Source organism: Spermophilus citellus (assembly GCF_964194105.1).
Source record: "Spermophilus citellus genome assembly, chromosome: 5".
NCBI lineage: Eukaryota > Metazoa > Chordata > Mammalia > Rodentia > Sciuridae > Spermophilus > Spermophilus citellus.
In genome coordinates this window covers 1,981,569-2,001,612 of record NC_138186.1, presented here as the reverse complement: position 1 = coordinate 2,001,612, position 20,044 = coordinate 1,981,569, and the positions used below count along the sequence as shown (strand labels likewise).

The 20,044-nt window shown below is 47.4% G+C and overlaps 1 protein-coding gene across 9 annotated transcripts in view; it reads left to right on the top strand.

The window, feature by feature from the left end:
• The window catches only part of CARMIL1 (capping protein regulator and myosin 1 linker 1), a 244,063-nt gene that overhangs the window by 186,711 nt on the left and 37,308 nt on the right, over positions 1-20,044 (top strand). For all 9 annotated transcript variants that reach the window (XR_014022096.1, XR_014022097.1, XR_014022098.1 and 6 more), the window contains 4 exons: positions 1,022-1,153; positions 6,863-7,038; positions 10,104-10,191; positions 12,336-12,482. Coding sequence is in view for 4 of the 9 variants with exons in the window: in XM_081295124.1 (XP_081151250.1) it covers positions 1,022-1,153; positions 6,863-7,038; positions 10,104-10,191; positions 12,336-12,482 (543 nt within the window). In the remaining 5 variants the exon portion in view is untranslated. The remainder of the gene's footprint in view (positions 1-1,021; positions 1,154-6,862; positions 7,039-10,103; positions 10,192-12,335; positions 12,483-20,044) is intronic.

The following is a 20,044-nucleotide window of genomic DNA, read 5'->3' as shown; positions in this document are numbered from 1 at the left end:
AGGGGTCCCGGGGCTTGGGAGTTGGATCCCATAAACGTCAGGGGCCCTGAGTGAGGAGCCTGGAGGAGAGATCAGAGACTCTGGTGACACAGTGACAACTGCATATTACTCTTTGTCCCTGGTTCCTGGCACAGAGCTCCGAGAACACCTGGAATTTCCCAGGTGACAGAGGTGATGGGGACATTTTCCCACGACTGGTAGCAAGTCCCTGTGGCCACACCAGAGTTTATCCTAATGAGACCTCTCTTAGTGGCCTCTGGAGGAGCTGCCTGAGATTAGAGCCTCACCTTTCAGCCCCACCCCAGGCTTCCTAGGTGCTGATGGGCCTGGAGAGTGGTCACCAGCACAGGCCCTAATCAAGCATTCCTCAGTGTAGAGCCCCCACGGCTCTGAACAGTAAGGTGCGGACGGCTTCTTGGTGGACCACTGGGCGGTGGGCAGTGGCATGCCAGGCCTCGGCAGGCCCTCACGCCCACCTGTGCTGTGTACTAGATGTCACCAGCTGGCACTTGACCTGGGCTGGTCCTAGAGAGCCCGTCCCTGTGGGATCTGACCTGCTCCAGGCAGACGGTCTCAGGATTGGGATGGATTTTAGGACATCCTTTCCCTGTCTGCAGAGGGCTGGAGAATCTCCTGGTGCCATTTTGACTCACGCTTCTGTCATACTTTTGTGAACAGAAATGTGAGTAAAAATAGCTCAGTGCTCCCACCCCAGACAAGGACATGAGGGCAAGGAGGGGTGGACGGTTCCCTGGCTGCAAGCTGCTGCGTGGCAGAGTGGCCAGCGAGGGCCTGCTGACCCCCCTCTAATGTTTCCCAGGGCCGCGCGATTCACTGAGTGAAAGTACGTGCGGATGGAGAGTCGGGGCCACGTTTGTTCATCTGCACTCAAGGCCTTTGACGGAGACTAGGTCATTCCTGATGATACACTTCCACCCTGTCATCAACTCTTAAGTGACTTTGTGTCTTTTAAAATATTTTTTGTTCAACTCTGGAAAGTTACTTTCTATTTTCCTTCCAGTTGTTACCAAATCTATACCACGTCGGTGGTACCTCCTGGGCAGGAGCCGCTGGCCTGATGTCCAGCCCCATCCATGAGACCCTGGAGTCGATGGCTGGGGAAGTCACAAGAGTTGTGGACGAACAGCTCAAGGTGTGTGGTCTGCAGTTTGGAAGAGTGACTTGTTCACCTTCACTGTGTGTGACAGCCTTCCCCCTGGGTTTCACAGATGTGGGTGGGTGGGTGCCCTCGCCTGCAGGGGTACATGCAGGAAGGGGTGACATGGGTCTTTTCCATCTTTATTTGTGTTTTGGAGTAACTTCTTGGAGAATGGATTCTAGTGAAATTCAGTTTCTATTTTGCTGGTAAATCTCTCAATATGACAGGTTGTCACTGATAAGGGAATGATTGATGTCTCCTTTGAGGGTGCAACGCAGTTGGCTTGGGAGGGACGTCTTCAGTTACTGCAGTTGGTTAGGAGTGGGAAGCCGACAGGAAGTGTGCGTACAGCACCTTGGTGCTGGTGTCTGGGGTAGGACGCGGTAGGTAGACGGCCATCCTGACCTGGCTCAAAGCCCAGGGAGAGATCTAGAAGGAGTTTCAGGCTCCCAGAGCAGCCCAGATCTGCAGTAGGTTTACTCAACAAAAGTACAGATGAAAAAAAGCTTTGAAATTTTAGTACTTTTGAGTAACCTAAGACTCACCTTGTTCTTTAAGAAATTTCAAAGAAACAGCTACTCCAGAAGAAAATTCACATTCATCAGGTTTTTATTATTCCCGGCCTGACTTTTAAGGACGCCTTTACAAACCTTGCCTCAGTTTCTGAAATCATTTGGTCTATTTTCTTCTGAGAACACAGTTGTTGTACCTCGTAGAGATTTGATGTGCAACTCAGTGATGACTCTGCAATCGCTGATTACTCTCTCTGAAAATTAACTTAATGAAGAAGAGATTGCTGTGGATCTTCAGGTGTTTAAGTCCCCGTCTTCTGTGACTGTAGGACTCTTGTGTGTAGTTTTTGTTTTATTAACTGTGGTTATTTTTAACTCATGCTGAGCAAAGACAGAGTGGTAGAAAAGGCCGATTGTTACTTAAGAGCCCATGTATCCTCCGTGATGGGTAAAATATGTAAAATGGAGGCTTCCCTACATGTTTAAAGCAAAATCAGCTTTTTGGTTATTTCTGACTGTAAAAAGTGAAACTTTTTGGGGGAAAATATTTACATAATACTGCAAGTGTTTTTAAAAATAAAAATTACCAGAAATTTCCAAGAATACATCACTGTTAATAATTTAGTGAATTTCCAGATATCTGTGCCTGCATACGTGATTTTTTATTTATGCTACTGCTGTAGGTACCGATTACGTGGTACAGTCTTGTGAATGCAGTTCTGATGGTGATACATCGCCATCGTTTTCCACGACTATGTGGCATTTCGTTATACACATGTAACACCACAATTTACTTTCTAATTTCTGACTCTGTTAGGGCAAATTCCTGTGATGACCCATGGCTGGTCCCGGTGGTATCGATGATTTCTACTTTCATGCATTTGCAAGGGCTGTCCAGTAGCACGGTCGCTCATGTTACATACTCAGCGATACTGAGTAGAGCTTCTCGTTCTTATTGTTGTAGTGCGTTCAGAAAAGTCACATTGTTTCTTTTGAATTTCTTTAATCACTGGGATGCATCATGAAATTTTATTATTTGTTTTTCTTCTATTGTACATTGCCTATTCACACCCTTGCCTTTCTAAAGTATTTGCAAAACTTTCTTCCCTAGTGGGCACTGACTGGCGGTTAAATTGGCAGGGAAGCTGTGGTAGGACCTGTCCATGAGACAGCTGCAGACGGCCAGCTGTTGCACCCGAGTGCTCATCCGCCCGCGTCCCTTTCCTTCCTCCTGCAGAGTGGTGGACGTCCACTGGATAGTTTTTCCTGGGAGGAACTAGAATGCAAATATCTGAAATAAAAGGCGTTTGAATTTTCAAAGACCTGAGAATAGGAACACACCAGGGCCACCAGTGCTCTCCTGTTCTTAGGCATTCCCTGTGTCCCATTGTTTTTGTCCCAGTCACCCCCTTTATTTCCAAGAACCAGAACAGCTTCTCTGGGTGTCTCCCGGGCCCCAGTCCTGGAGGCCTGTCTTCCCTGCTCCCTGTTGGTATCATTCCCAGTCCTTCTGCGTGAAGTGCCCTCCCCTTTGGGAACCGCTGCCGTGACCGTGGTGAGGCCTCAGAGTTCTCCTGACTGGGTGCACACTGAGTGTCCCTCGCCTGTGGCTGTCTGTCTCCTGTCTCCTTCCTTCTCGTTCACCTGACTAATGTGCAGCCGTTTATTGCTGTCTTACAAACTGCTCATTTTCTAATGCATTCTGCGGTCATATGTAACAAACTAGAATAAAAGATAAATTTAGAAGCTGCCTATTTTTCTATTTCTAATGACTTTGCAATGCATTGGTTTTCTTAAAATTTTGTAAGAAAGATGTGTTTTCAGTCGTCCCCCGCCCCCGTGCTGGGGATGGAACCCAGGGCCTTGTGCATGCCAGGCAAGCTCTCTACCGACTGAGCTATGTCCCCAGCCCAAGAAAGATGAATTTTCAATATAACCGGTACTCACTGTCTTATCAATACAGTGGTCATGACTCATGTCACTGCTAGTATCAATTTTCATGTGTCTATTTTCCAAATTTTCTAAAATTAGCATTTTCTACTATTAAAAGCCAAAGCAGATGGATTACTTTTTAAATTTTGTATTATGGAGAATGGGGAAAGAGCAGCCAGGAGAGTAAGGCCGCAGGGCTGGATCAGGGTCCCTAATTTGCCCCTGCCCAGTGGGTGCTCTGAGCAGATGCTGGACAAGTTTCCCCAGGCAGGATCGTCTGGGTGTCATGGGGCTCGGAGGGAATCACTCCTGGCTTCCGTGTTTGATGGTTGGCTGTTGTAGCCAGTGATGGGTATTTTGAATATTGGATAAGAACATGCTCAAATCGTTCTTTGAGCCATCTTTCAAAAGCATTATTTCAGAAAGCACGAGAAATGGCCAGATCAGCCGCTTCCTCTGCAGGCTGCTAGAGGAGCCGGAGGCATCCTCTTTGCAGGAATCCCTCCTTTGAGAGAGGCGATGTGCTCTGGACTGGCCTGCCTTGGGTGCTTTGAGTGACATTCTACTCCCGTTCTCCGTCTTTTGATCCTAGCATTTTTTCCTGGAGCAATAGTAGATAAATAAATGGGATTTGAATGTTTTAACATAAGGAAGCTTTGATTTTTTCTCTTCTGCACTTAAGTTTTAGGGTATTTGTTTTGGCTTGGGAAATTCTTGATTCTATTCAGGGCTCTAATGGGGAACTATTTCACTGAAAAATTTCAAATTTACTCAGGATATGAGATTTGAAGGATTTAAGTAGCATTTGTTAAATATTAACTCAATTTGGCCACGGGAAGTCTATGAGTTTTTCTTTTTTCTACACTTTTTCCAAGGCAAAAGGAAGAAGGCTTTCAGCACAGGTGAGAGTGGAGGTTGTATTTGTAATTTGTTTTCTTGTTGCAAGAATGAACCGGTGGTACTGCATGCTAAGGTATGACTCCAATTCATTCCGCAGAGATTACAGATGTCCTGAGTACCACTGGTGATTTCATAGTTAAGAAATACAGATCCTTTTAACTGTAATTAGGGAGAAACTTACAAAATGAAACCTGATCATCGCCTTTCAAATTCAGACCCTGTTCATGGCAAGGTGGAAGGTAGCCAAGTGCAGACTGACAGAAGAGGAAGACGAGGGAAAAGTGAAGGAGCGTGGATGGAGCCAGGGAGTCCACGGAAGTCTGATTTAAATTTCCAGAAGAAAGAAAACAGGGAAGAGTGTAGGCAACGTTTGAAGTCTGTGGCTGAGAATTTCTGGGACTGACATAGACCTGAGTCTTTTGATTGAGGAAGCAGGAGAGAGCAAGGCAGACTTCCATCTGAACTTTCAGTACTGTTGAGGGGCCTTGAGAAAGTCACTCGCCTCCTCTGACCCAGTTTCCCCATGTATGAAACAGGAGGCCCAGGTCTCCCTTCACTCAGGGAGCCAGTATGTGGATGGAAGGAATCATGGATAGAAGGGCCAGAGGTGGGAAGTGCTTTATCCCGTCGGTGGGTGGTGGGTGCAGGTGGGAACTAACTGCAAAAGGCTATGGAACTAAATGCCCAGGGTACCTCCATGGATCTGTGAAGCAGAACGAGATGGGGGCAGTAGACAGTTCTGCAGACGAGATGCAGAACCCTGCAGACCCCTTGCTAGGTGTGAGTCCACCATCCACAGCCGTTTCCGGGCAGGGCTGCCCTGGAAGCCAGGCCTCCTCCTCTCCTTCCCTGGGGAGCTCATTCCCGTAAGTCGGCCCTGCCACGCGGGGGTCTGTTCAGAAAGTTCCTGGGGTGCTAAGGAGCACACGGGCGTGAGACGTGCTGATACCTGGGTCCTTCTTCCCAGGTGTGCTGGGCTGTGTGGACCAGAACGCGCTTATTCATGCCATAGAGAAAGAGAATGGTCCTAAACTGACCGACTGTGCTCCTGGCAGCAGAGTGGTTGGGAGCTTTCCTGGGATAGTGTACTGATCTAGTAATGATTCAACCAGAGTCATAACAGGGCAGAGCACTGTCAGAACAGGAGTGTTTTTGGAATCAACTCTACCTCTCCTCCCCCGGGTTCACAAGGCTGGTAAACAGCCGCCTGCTACTCTGCTCTTCCTCCTGCAGGGTTAGGAGAGATTTGTTAGTGGGTGGATGCTTTGCGGGTGAATATGGGGGCAGATAGACACGGTACTTGTCTTCCAATAACTGTGCTGGGTCCTTGTTCACCCTGGAACAGAAATAGGATCCCAGCCTGGCCTTAAACTAGTTCTTACCAGCGAGAGTCCAGGAAATCAGATGCATACCACATCTGTGACAGGTGAGCCTTCACGGTGTGCTGGATGCTCTACCTGGCAGTTTACATATGTGACAGCATTTCATCCTCAATCACCCTACGAAGTGACAACTTTTCTTTTACTGCCATTTTACGGGCAAGGAAGATAGAATTGAGAGATGACTAAGCCTGCCCAGCACTATGAGCTAGGTGTCACGGTTAGGCCTCACCCTCAACACCACCGTCCTATCCAGAGGGTGTCTGCAAACCATCTAGCGTCCCTCAGCTACATTCTTCAGCTGTAAAGTCCCAGTCACACGCCTAGCTGCCATGCCCGGCTCCACGTCATCCACGTTGGAAGGATGAAATGTGCAGAAACACTTCTAGACTCTAGTGCTGGGTGAATGTGTTGTGACTATTGCTTCTGGTGCTATTTGTGAACATTAAACGTTTTTGTCTGTTGCTGTTTGTGTTGTTTAGTTGTTATTGTAATCATTGTTCTACCTAACTCCAAAGCTTTTCTTTAAAAGAGTGAAACTGGCAGTAGTTTTGATGGCTTTGTTTTTTATTGCTGCTGTTTTGATAGAACTCTTGAAGGTTTTGCCCTGATTTGGGGTTTCTGTGATTTGGGAAATCTTGTTGGCAAGCTGATATGGTTTCTAGGTCTGGAGTTCCCCTCTGTAAGTTTCTACTCCAGGGCCAGGGAGGGCGGTGTGCTGGGCAGGTTGCTGTCCAGAGCTGATGTTTGCATTTTCCATCTTCCATTTGTGGCCCTGCATGACGCTCAGCTGCCACAACAGAGTCCTTCAGAAGCCACAGTGACGCTTTTATGGTCCTGCCATGTGTCTGATCTACAGTGACTTCCTGAGATCTATGATCTCGGCAGTCAGTTCGCCCTGGGCCCTGGACTCCGTGTGTCCCTGTCCTCTGGGTACAGTGTCATAGGAGCAGTGCCGTCACCCTCCATGTCCCCTGCAGGCCCTGCTGGAATCCATGGTGGATGCTGCTGAGAACCTCTGCCCCAACGTGATGAAGAGAGCCCACATCCGGCAAGACCTGATCCACGCCAGCACTGAGAAGATCTCCATCCCTCGCACCTTTGTTAAAAATGTGCTGCTGGAGCAGTCTGGAATCGACATCCTAAATAAAATCAGGTAGGCTGGCCGCGTTCGTGAGCAGGACCTGCAGGGTCTGGCCCGTCGAGGCAGCGTGAGGTGTTGTGGGCGGAATCCTCCCCGGGCACTATGCCCAGGCTTGTCTGGTCGGCAGACTGTCTGCAAACGCAGCTGTGCCTAGACACACAGGGTTCATGCATTTCCAACAGGAAGGCCACACGTCTGCCTGCGTGACTCGAGAGCATGGTGTTATTGGCTCTCTTTGAGGATTTTACATCGAAGGGGGATGGTACACATTTGTAACTGCTGGTTTCTGAGAGTCATCTTTTACCTTTCTAAATTGCTAGCTTAAAGATCGAAGAGTTGGCTTTGTATCACCAAACTATCAACAGAAAGTGCACAGCCTATAGTCAGAGGCCCACTGTGACCATGTCACATTTTCTTTCCGGATTCTTTTGGTGGGTCTGTGCTAATGTGCTAATGACGTCTCTGAAGTATTCATATGTCTGTTTGAAAAAGTTTCAAGAATATGCCATCATAAAAGCATTCGGCTATGATTGTTGACAAACCTTCCCGAGCTTCTGCAGAGACCACGGAAGACACGAGCACTCCAGGACAGCACAGCCAGGTCCCATTGTGTTTCTCTGTTGGAGAATCAGAGGGCTAATAGCCAAGCTCGGAGCATTTAAAATTTTCCATTTTAACCATTTCTGAATATTGATGGGACTATTTTGATGTAGCAAAGATAATAGCTCCTGTCTAGAGAGTTGGGTTGGTGCTGACACATAAAGGTATAGGTAGCTGAGTGATGATCTTCACGAAGAGCAGAACAAGTCCGGCCAGACCCACCATTGAGGTCCTGAAGGCCATAGATGCTGGCGCACTTGGAGCCCTGCAGTGACCTGACAGTCTCGGGTCCAAGATGCAGCCGCTGCGTTTGTTTTCTGTTTTACACTGAAGCTCCCAGAGCCTTTCAGCTGAATTGTCAGCAGCTGGGAAGACCTGAGAGGGTGTAAAGCGATTTCCAGAAGCCAGGCATGGTATCACACGCCTGTGATCCCAGTGGCTTGGGAGGCAGAGGCACGAGGATACAAGTTCAGGCCAGCCTCAGCCACTTAGTGAAGCCCTAAACAATTTAGTAAGTCCCTGAAAATAAGAAAACATAAAAAGGGCTAGAGATGTGGCTTAGTGGCTATATGCCCCTGGATTCAATCCCTGGTGCCAAAAAGAAGAGAGATTTCCAGAGAGTTTGGTTGGCAAGTTTAAGAACTCCAACTCTAGCCCTTATGTATTTCTAATATCTGTGGTTTCAGATGTTTTTATTGAAAAAAATTGTTTAAGTATTACATACTTTAAAATATAAACAGAATATAAAATAGTATATTAAATGTCTCTCTTGAAAAGTAAGAACAAAGATACTTTGGCCACCACTCTTTCCTCATGGTGGGTTTGCCCACCAACACATCCCTCTCAGGGGTCTTTGCTGGGATATCACATTCCCCTGAAAATGGAAGATGCAGAAGGCTGACACAGGGTGCAGCTCTTCACGTTGGGGCGCACTTCACGTCCCTGGACTCCCTAGTTGGCTTCTTGTCCCACACTGAGCGCAGTACTGACAGCAGGGTGCTCCTGCGCCTGCAGGTGCACGTTCCTGTGCACACGGGCTGAGCAGCACCCTCCCGCAGAGCTCTGCACCCTGAGCAGCCAGGAGGACTGACAACCCGAGGTGTGAACAGATCACATTTTTTGGAGTCTGTCTTCCTGGTGCTTCAATCTGAAACAGACAAACCACTGCTTCCCACCTTCAGAGAGTGGGAGAGAGAGAGGAAAAGCCCACAGAACTGAGTTTTATGAGGAAGTAAAATTCCCGGGCAGGCCTAAAAAGAATCGGAGGAAATACTTGTTAAAGTCAGATTCCCGGCCTCCCCAGGAGGTTGGCGCACTCAGGAACCTGTATTTTCAGTATTTTCGTGTTTTCAATATGGCACCCGGGGGATTCCTACCAGGGGACACTGTGCCGAGGAATAAAGCATCAGATCAACTGAAAAGCTAGTGAGGGCTCCATCCCTTCATCTTCTGCACGGGCGGCTCTCCCTGTCGGTATCCGAGCCTGAGTGCTTCTGTTCTCCTCCCATCATCAACATCTTCCTGGAAGAGAAACTGCGAGCCTGATTACTACCTGTAGTTAGAAAGAGCTTTCCCTGTTACCAAATACCCACCGTTCAACCTTGGCTTTATGATAAATGACTTTATTTTGACAACTTCTTTACCTGCTCTCAAGACATGCAGATTGCCGACTTCAAAAGAAGGCTGACCCTGAGAGACAGTATTGGACTGTGGGTACTCATCTCTCTGGCACATTTGAATTATTGGGTATTTATAACAACTGTTCAGATGTGCATTAAAGCAGGGCTGTTAAGCCTGGAAACACACATGGAAGTTGAATTCTTATGAAGACCACATTGTTAAATGCTAACTAAAATACCAGCTGTAGGACAGAAATCTTAGTGGTCAAGTCTGTTGGCAAAAACTCCAAACCCCTTCTGTTTGGGCAGCTTTCTGAGGTCAAGTAAAAGGCACCCAAACTGAAAATTCTAGTGACCACTGTTCCTAAAAGATAAAGACTCAGTGCATTTGTACCTTTTCATTGTAAGCTGGTCAGTCAAAGCAGAAGCAGTGTAATATGGTACCATTTGAAGGTTTTTTAAAAGGCTGGGGATATGCGTGTTAAAATCCTAACCAAGCCTTAACAAGCTGACTAGTCTTTCCTAATTTGCTCCAGCCTGGGTTTGCTTTTGTTCACATCAGTGGGTGACCTGTGTCTGGTGCACGCGGCTCCCCTCCAGCCTGTCTTTATGCAGATGTCGTTCATTCCCACCATTATGTCTCCAGCTGTGAAGGGAGAGGGGCAGGTTGCAGTGGGTAAAGACGGTCACACCTGGGTGTTTATGGCCGTCCTCAGGCCTATTTTGGGGGCTCCTTCCCCTGTTCAAGTTCATGCCGTCCCTTTTCAAAGTCAGACCTTATCACCACGGGGGTGGAGGGGGGGACAGGTCTACCCAGCTCAAGGTCAAATGCTGTTCTCTCTTTTGATTTCCACACAGTGAGGTGAAGCTGACAGTGGCCTCCTTCCTGTCGGACCGGATCGTGGACGAGATCCTGGACGCACTGTCGCACTGCCATCACAAGCTGGTGAGTGCTGTGCACGTGTGGGACGGTCTCCTGGGCGGGCCGCCCGTGTGCAGGTGACGCTGCTTTCCCACATCCACTCCGTGGCAGCCTGGCAGGCTGAGCTCTGGTTTCCTCCTTCCCCTTCCGCTGGCCCCAGCCATCCTGGAGTGCGTCAGAATCTCTCTGTTGGGACAGGCAGGGCACAGCAGAAGCCATCAGACCCAGAGATCTCTCTCTTCATTTAGGATGCAGGTCAAAAGTTTTGGTAGGAGATGATGTTGAGGCCAAAGTCTAAAATTCACATTTTTAGTACATTTATTTATTTGGATATGATTATTTCTGAACGGACTGTTCTTGACAACATGAGGGAAGTGGAATGTTTGGAGTTCAAAGAAAATATGAGAGAAAACTGGGGCAGAATCCCAAGATGAATAGGTGCTAAATGCCCATCAGGTACCTTGGATAGAACCACAATGAAAAAATAAATTTCCTTCAGACTAACCAAAGCATGGGGACTGCATTTCCAATTTCAGTGCATATGAAAAGTACATCAGAGAATTCTCATATGCGGAACTCGAAGTCCTGTGAGACACGGATGAGGGTTTACAGCTGGTTATATCTTGTGTCTCCAAAATATTAGCAACATGGTACAGCAGAAATCTTCCAGGTAATTTATGACAGAGAATTTGTGTTTTCTCCAGAGAAAGTATTTCAGGTTAACTGTGTGGGCAGAGACACCCAGTTTTATGGAGGTGAGTTTTGGGGTGATAATAACAGAGAAGAGCAGAACAGTTTCTTCTGCATGCAGTAGACAGAAGATAATAATGTAAAAGACTCTCTTCCAAAATCCAGAAGATTGGGCGTCCCTGGCACTGCTCAGACGCTGCCTGGGAATGGGGTTGGCCCACCAGAGAGCGGTTACCAGAGCACCCTGATCCTCAGCTCAGGAGACATCAGGAAACTTCCAGACCAGTTCCACATGGATACAATATCCAAACCACATTTTTTTTCAATTGTTTTTGTTTGTTTTGCTTTATCAACGTGTTGGTTTGTGCCAAACTGGAAACATTTAAAATCCTGATTCATCACCACGTTAAGCCGAAGAAGCTCTTTCCTGGCACAGGGAGGAGACACGTCATGCAGTCTCCCAACGCAGACTTTCCTTTTGTAAAAAATAAGCACAAGTAAAATCCAGAGAATCCACCGTAGAAACGGTTGATTGGTAAACCACCGCTCTAGGAACTGCCCAAGACGCTTTCTCACGACACAGACCCTGGACACTGTATCAGCGTGTGTGTGACAACCACCCTCGGGTCTGAAGTGGGCACTTCTTTGTGTTTTCCTTCCTGGAGGAATTTACTCAAAAAGTATTGACATTTTCTTGTCATTTAGCTGAAATGAATTGAAAAATAATCGCAGGAGTGCACTTATGTTGTTGTTTTAAACGTCCTCTTGACATTATAGTCTCATGTTGTACAATGTGAGATTCAGTCCTGCGTGAAGGAAGTGGTTGGTGTCCAACCTGGGATTGTGTGCAGTGCGCTTCAGATACGCTTTCTCCACCTGAAGTCTGCAAGTGCTCTCAGCGCTTGGGTCCACCCCTCGGCTGCTCCTCCTTGTTTCAGAAGAAGCCAGATTTCTGGTGTCAGATCTGTGCAGCTCTGGAACCTTCTAATTACAGCCCTGCTCATTCCACCTCTTCACATTTAATTTTGATTTATGTTGAAAATATAAAAATGGAAATAGTAAGTCATATCAAATACGTTATATCTGATATGAAAACTAGCAGTAATTATAATTCTTAAGTAATTTTTGGGCTTTTAAAAATGCTTAAAGTTGCAATCATTTTATTTGTCTCAGTAGATACTTTTAAGCACTAGACCATAAGCTCTATGAAATAAATCAGGCAATATGAAATTGGATTTCTAGAAAATTAGATACGAGCAAATAAATTAGTAATAGATATAAACAGTCTCAAATAAAATAAGAAGAACACTACCTATTTTATTGGACCAAGTAGTCTCCTCGTTTGTGAAGGGAGGTTTGTAATTTCTTAGAGTGGTGACGAAAGGCAGGCGGCTCTGTGTGGCCCGGTAGGGAGCTGCTGTCCCGAGCCCCCCCATCCCACCCTGCCGTAACTGCTGCTGGTGGTCTTCACTCTGCAGGCCGACCATTTCAGCAGACGCGTGCAGACCCTCCCTCAGCAGGAGCCTGTCGAGGCCGAGCTGGCCGAGAAGCCGCCCAAGCGCTCCCTCGTCCCAGTGGAGGACCTGACGGAGGCGGAGCGCTTGGAAGACCTGGACGCCTGCATGGTAAGACACAGCCTGTGCGGCCGCCCCCTCCCACCCTGGGCCTGCACTGCTGGGTTTTAAAAACTTTCAGTGTTTGAAATCAGAGAAACGACACTCCCCCACCCCACGCAGACATTGGCTCCGAGGCTGCTGGCACCCAGGGGTGACAGCCCCTTTCGAGGGGTACAGAGCTCGCCTAGCATGCATCCTGGGAAGACGGTCCCTGAACTGATGAGGAGGAGATTATGTAACTTTATAGATCCTCTGTGATAGGAAACTGTCTTCAAATGAGGCTCCAAAAGATATGGAGAAGGACGTTTTCCACGAGTAAAGTGTGCTGGGCGACTGTCTCCTTGAGTCGACCGTTTTGTTTTGTTTTGTTTTTCTCTCTGCTGTAGCTCCCTGTTCTCTCGCTACCACTTGTTGGCCCCCTTCACATTTGGGTCTCTGGTTCATGCGAGATCCCTTCCCATCCACTGACTAGATGTGCTTGTGAGGCTGAAGCACACGCTACCTGTTCACCTCACAGCAGGTCTCCTTCCTCACCCAAGTGGTGCATCCCATTGGCTAGAGAACTAGAGCGATCTGATTGTGCACAATCTCACGGCAACACTTAGTTCATTATTTTAAAATTGGTATTACTGTTAAGATGTCTCCCACTTTATCATGAAAACAGTTATATGAGGTGGACACAGTGGCACATGCCTTTAGTCCCAGCTACTGGGGACACTGAGGCAGGAGGATCACCACGTTCAAGACGATCCTGGCCAATTTTACAAGACCCTGTCTCAAGATGAAAGATAAAACATGCTGGGAATATAACTCAGGGTAGAGAGCTTGCCTAGCTGCATGTGACCCTGGGTTTCCCCATCACTGCAAACAGACAACATCAGACAAAACAAACCCCAGTCAGCTGTACGTGAGTCTGTTTCATCTCTGTGTCCAGTGGGCCTTACGAAAATATTCAACTTTAGCAACTCCTTATAATCTGAGGGCATGCTGTGAGACTGGGTTTGGGTCACTCATATACCCAAATCTTTCTACATTAGTTTCTGAATTTAGTAAATTCTACTTGCAACCATTGTTAAGGAATGGTGCTCATTTTTAACTTTCAAAACCAAGGGTCTGGTATGGAGAATATTGTTTTTCCAACCTGAAAGACAATGTAATGTACGGAAGTTCCTTTTTTTCCATAAAACACTTCCCCGTGGGAAGCCCTATCCTCTACCAGGAGAGCAGCAAAGAAAGCCTCCAATGAAATCCAGCATTTCAAGTAAAACTAGAATCACCAGAAAAAGCTGAGAAATAATCTCTATGCAACTATATAAGTCTACAAACATATTCAATATGTATGTAGGAGATTATCTAGTTTTTTAGAACCTCGTTAGTCCAGTATGTTGTCAAATGGGTATTTAGTAAATATGTTAGGTCTTTTTTGCATTTTGAGGCATTGGAAGGCATGCACTGTATCATCACAAGGTAACTGTCCCCGGTGTGAATTAAAAGTGGAGCACCAGCTGTACTGTGCACGTTCCCACCAGGATGCTTTGTAAGATGGAAAGGGACAATGGGAATATCGGTTTGGGGCGCGGGGTGCTGGCTGCGGGGGACTGGCTCCTCCGTGGTGACGTGGCTTTGGTTTTATAATGCTGCTTGTAGTAGTTTGGTTTCTCTTACTTTGTTTCTCAAGAGGAAGAGAAAAGTTGTTCCCTTTAACTAGAGCTGGTGGGGTGAGGGTGGAGGAGAGGGGACCTTTCTTAAAGGCAGGAGCAGGGCCACCATCAGCACCTATGGGAGAGCTGAGCTGCGGGCTGTCTGCAGAGTGGCGGCCCCGACCCAGCAGGTAGGAGGACCTCGGGATCAGGAGGGGCCTTCCCCAGCTCAGAGGGCCAGGATGTAAGCACGAGGGCCTTTCCTGAGATGAGCACCCGCTGAACACTGGGGCCACCAGCAAGGTGGTCTCAAGTGGGTGACGGAGACACAGGGCAGATCTCCGGAAAATGACAACAGCAAATACTTAGGCGAGCAGGACTTTTGTTGTGAAAATAGCAATTTTTGTTCTAAAATTTTTTTTCTTCATTCCTCTGGCGAGGCTAATAAGTACTTAAGTAGCAGAAAGCTGGAGGTAACTTGCTACTAGTTCAATGAAAAATAATAACTTTTGTGTAAGAGGTGCCAGTCAGTGCATTAGTGCCGTGACAGTCTCCTCTTCACCCGCAGCCTGCCCGTCCGTCCTCAGCCACCCCAGAGAGCACCTATGGGGGCTGTGGTCTCATTCTGAGCCAGTGTACAACTCTCAGCTCACTGAGAAGTAGTTTGGTCTTTTGAAAAAGCCCTGCCCTGTCACCTCTCGAAATCAAAATGCAAATCATCAGTTCCTCCCCCACAGCTCTTCCCAAACATTTTAGTTCAGGGCTCGTAGTTCAAAGGGAGAGGCCTTTGTGACCATTTTCTAAGTGGGCGTGAGGGTTTCCCTCAGAAGCATTTCATCCTGGTGATGGAGGATGTCAGGCCCAGATGGACGGCTGTGTGGATGACCATCAGCGCCCCAGGAGCATGGCCCTCCCCACCTGGAGCTAGAGGGCTGGTGGGCTTCCCGGCTGCAGCTGGAGCTGTGACATTGTGAGGGGAGATGTGTGCTTGTAGCTCAGATAAAGTGAAGCTCTCCATAGGGTCTTGCAAAGCCACTGTGACAGGTCACCCCCTCTACTTGCTGATGTGGGCATTGGTCCTGGCTCTTGCCCAGGAGGGACATGATGTCTACTAACTGCATTTCTGGTAAAGTTGGTAGAGATTGTGAGTACCTCTTTGTTTTTCTTTTCCTATCCTTGGATTTGTAATCTTCATGCTTTCTCCTCGGTCCAAAAGTCAGTGCCATTCAGTGCTTACGTCTCTGTAATGAACTAGTATGACGATCGCAGCAGAGAAGGTTGAGGGCATGTTAGCCAGATATTCATGTTGATTGGAATTCAAGGATTACCTTCCAGGACTTGGGAACAATAATCCAATCCATATTATTGATTTCTTTGGAAGAAATCCAGGACTTACTCGGCTGTGTCTGCGTGAGAACTGAAATAAGAACGCTGAGTGACAGGAGGGGCCTGTGGGCTGCTGGAGGTTGGCTGGGTCTGGTCAACCTCAGTTCCACAAAGTTACAGAACAGAACAAGGGGAGGCAGAGAAAGGAGTCATTTTCTAAATATTACTGGTGTCCAATCAGATGGATTGTCTTTTTCTTTTAACTGGAAAGAAAGTGAGGGCAGTCTAGCTCATCAGGAAGGGTATGGTGGGGAGTGGGGACAGAGCAGTCAGAACAATGAAGTTTTTCCAGCCTGTATCTGCTCTCATGGTCCCTGAGCTTCCCCAGGTCCCTTCAGCTATAAGCGGAAAAATCACACGCTGTAAAAAGCCATCTTTTCCATATATCAGGGACCTACCTAGACGTGCCACCTGCCGGGCACTTCTCTGCTCTTCACAGCAGTGAGCCAGCCGAGTCCTCATAGCAGCCTATGAATAATGAAGCTTATTAATGTCACCACTTTAGCAAATGAAGAAATGGAGGCAGAGAAAATGCAGTCACTTATCCAAGTTACCCAGGGTTAACCAACGGCAGGCCTTCGGGCGCTCAAGCCTGTGCCTGACTAGTCGGCTGTAATTAGTATGTGGATTGCGTCCACTGTCTGTCTCTCACAATCAGAGTGAGTTTTCATTAAGCTGAATTAGACTGAATTGGTTTCTGTAACTGCCGTCTTACTAACCCCCATGCAATGAGCAAGGGAGGAGCAGTGCCAGTGGGGGGTGCAGGGGCTGGGGGGGGGGACACGGGGGCCTGGGGGGCCCGGGGGGCCCGGGGGCTGGGGGGCTCAGGGCCACACTGCCACAGCGGAAACCACTGCTTGGGAGACATGTCAGAAATCCACAGGCCCCATAGGTCCTGTTGTTGGTGATGAAATCCACCCACGTGTGGCTGAGCAGGATGTCCCAGGCCTCTCCATGTGTCTCTGCTGATGGCAGTGACTCCTTGCACCCCTGTGTGCTGCTTATCACTTCAACACACACCTCGCGTCAGGCTGGACTGGCTCTTTCCGTGGGGTCCTACTGTCCACAGGCCATCTGTCCTTCCCCGAAGTCCCGTGTCTTAGGAAATCAGTTCCCCAACTCCGGTTTCTCTCTGGCCCTTGGGGTCTGGGAGGCTGCAAGTTCTCCAGCTTCTGGTTAATTATTTCTACATGTTTAATTTGTTACCAGATGTAACATGCTGCCTTCAAACAGCAGCAGGTTGGGTTTTGCCGAGTGGCCAAGTGGGGGCAGGACCAGTGTCTGTCCCTGAGGCCCCAGCAGCTCACTAATTGTGTGTGACTCTCTCACTTATTTTAATGAGTGTCTTACCAATTTTAAATCAGAGGATTTTCATGCAGAGAGCAGTTCATCTGCTTACTGCAATTTCCTAGGAATAGCAATTTAAAAGGCTTGAATTCCTATGGAATACGTTTTTGTGAATCCTGTCCCCACTGATGAAGCAGCAATTATTTTTCCGTAACAATTTCAACCTCAAATTTCAATGTATAATTTTTGAGCTTTTTAATATAGACTGAAATTTAGCAAAGGACTAGTTGACTTGGTCTAATACTAATTTTTAACCAGTTTAAACCAATTACTTCATTTTCTGGTACCAACTATTATAAACTGAACAAATCTATTAACAGTGCTACCAAGTACAGACTCTTGTCAGTATGTCTCATTTATATATTGTCAGAATATCTCATTTAAAGTCAGCTGCACTGATATTAGTACAGAAGGTTGTTCAAATCAGAATTACTGGTTTCTTGTAATTTTATTCTGTGATGTTCTTATGGTTATCTTTAGAAAATGGAGGTATAACTTTTAAAGCACTAGAATGCATATGAAGGATATTGTATGTTCTTCAAGATTTCTGATCAATTTAGTGACAGCCCTCTGTGCAAATGGAGGGGGCACACCCCACATGTGGGAGAATTCTTCTGGTTCCTTGAGACACAGTCACCTGAATTTTTTAGTTTTTAACTAGCATGAAGAGCACTGGCAGAGACCCTATTGAAGGAATCCCTAGAGATCTGTCATACATGAAACCTCATTAGCTACCCAGGGACACGTGGGACCCCAGGGGGGCCCACTTCCTGCCCCCTGGTTACAGATGGCTGGGAGGAGACCCTCGCCTTCCCCTGCAGGGGACAGAGGGCTGTCCTAGCAGAGCCCTGCACACCAGTGGGAGCCCAGCTGTCCAATGGGAGGTCAGGAGGACCTGAGAAATCCTCTTCATAAAATTACCTGGACCATTAGCCAGCTGTGCTGGGGCAAGGCTTCTGCCACCAGTGTCTGAATTGGGCCTCTGACTTGTGGATTGAAAATAGCAATCTTGTCAGCTAAATTTTGACATGCAACGATAATTATAAAAGATCATTTGGGTCTTCTTTTATGAGCTAAATTAAACAAATGATACTGCAGCTTTATAAAATAGAAATCATTCTATTAATTGCTCTGTGTGTGTGTGTGTGTGTAACATCAGAGCATATCTCTAAAGAGAAAATGTTTGTAATGGGTTTCAAACTAGCTAAGTCCTTTACAAGCAACCAGAGATTCAGTGATTCCTCCAAATTCAACCTCACTTTGCAGCGCTGAGGAATCTCATGTTTTGAGTTGTACCTCAGTGACATTTTCTCCAATGACAGAAGACTTCAAATTATCACTTCTTCACAATTGAAATCAAAGACTGAATCCCTTCTGGATAAAAGATTTTGTCTTCCGAATTAATATTTAAATTAGGGAGAACATTGTCCTTAGATACTAAGGTGTGCTTGCGCACGTGTGTGTGTGTGTGTGTGTGTGTGTGTGTGTGTTATGCTTGAGAGAAAAGTCCATCCGAAGAGGAAGAAGATGGGGAGTCCTTAAAGTGGACTTGTTAACCCCAGTGATGGACAAAGAAAAAGGCTGGACGCAGGTGGCTGCTGGCTCTCGGGAGGGCCCAGGGAAAGCAGAAGTACTTCATGTTGGTGAAGTCTCAGGGGGTGGTGAGCTCTCTCAAAAGACCCCTGAGCTGAAGATAGAGTAGGCCATTCGTTTATTCTACAAATGTTTACTGTCCGTCTGCTGGGTACTGGCACTCCGTACATCTCAGTACAAACAGAAGCTGAACCCCTGCATCACCCACTGAGCTCGCTGTGCAGACTAGTTCTGGTGGACCAGAGAGCTAGCACCCATGTAAATCTGCACATAAATTTGCTTGCATATCGGGAGATATGAGCCCACCACTGAAATGAGGCCAAGGAAGGCTTAAATTCCTACAGGATACATCTCCCAACCCTTTGGTCACAACCCACTGGTCAGGAAGTCCTTGTAACACTGTGACCAAGATAGAAATAAAACAAACTATGAACATATAGTATTGACTCCACATGTTTATTTCAGTTATATGAACGTGCATGTGTAAGCTGGGGTGTGACAGATTTCTTATAAGTGGCCAAAGTTTTGAAAGTCTGAAAATCATGTCATGGCTCCTTAAAGGGCCCCTGCAGAGATGCAAGGCTAGAAGGGGACCTGGTCCCTGCAGTATCTGCCAAGTCTCACCCGTTTTACCTGTTTCCTTGAGCCCCACAGGATAGTTTTCCTTAAGTGTGCTCTATTGATCTCCATTAAGAACCATTTCAATAAGTATCCCTATAAAACTCATCATGTGTTATTTGTACTCTGTGCCATTGTGCTGGTCAGTGTTCATTTTATCTCAAAATGCCATTGCTGCAAACACATGCAGAAGAAATTGCAGGTCTTTACCAGGGGTAGTGGAAGTCCTGAGCAGTTTGCTTTATATCCCAAAAATACAGTACACGGGGCCATGACGTGTACCTTCTCTGGTAATGTCAGCTGAAAAGCTCGGCCACTGAATGTGCATTTGACCTAGGAAAAGCGATGGGGCCGGAAGCGCCATACTTTGCCGTCTTCATCGGTGATGCTGGCATCATCCCACCTCCTTTATGTTTATTTTCTTATTAAAAAAAAAAAACTCTTGGTTCTATATGGACCTAAGCTAATTTTTGGATTGAAGAGGTTATTCATTAATAAAATGAAAAACTGAATAAGGAGGTTGTTAGGGAAGCACAGGGAAAGGCGCCTGGCCTAGAAGAGGGGCAGATGCGAAGGGAAGGTTTCTGGAGAGTGGTCAGGGCTTCCTGGGGGAGGGACCTGGTGGAGGCGGGGCCTCCTGGAGAAGGGGTGTGGCCAGGCTTCTTAGGGCGGGGCTTCCCCTGGAGGGGCGTGGTCAGAGGCTTCCTGGAGGGGGCATTGTCAGGGAGGCTCCGCGGGGGCGGGGCCTCCCGGGAGGGCGTGGCCAGGAGCCTCCTAGGAGAAGGTTCTGCGCATCCTGCCTGGCGGCTGGTGCCGGGCTGTGGCTGTGGGGCCGAGGAGAAGGCTGTGAAAGAGCTGGAAGGAAGATGAGTGAGTAGAGCGAGCAGCGCACACGGGACCCCGGAGGGCGGCACGATAGAGAAACTGTGGTCGTCTTGCTGTGTCAGGGGTGGCCGCAGTGAGTGGGGGAGAGGGTCCCGAGGAGGC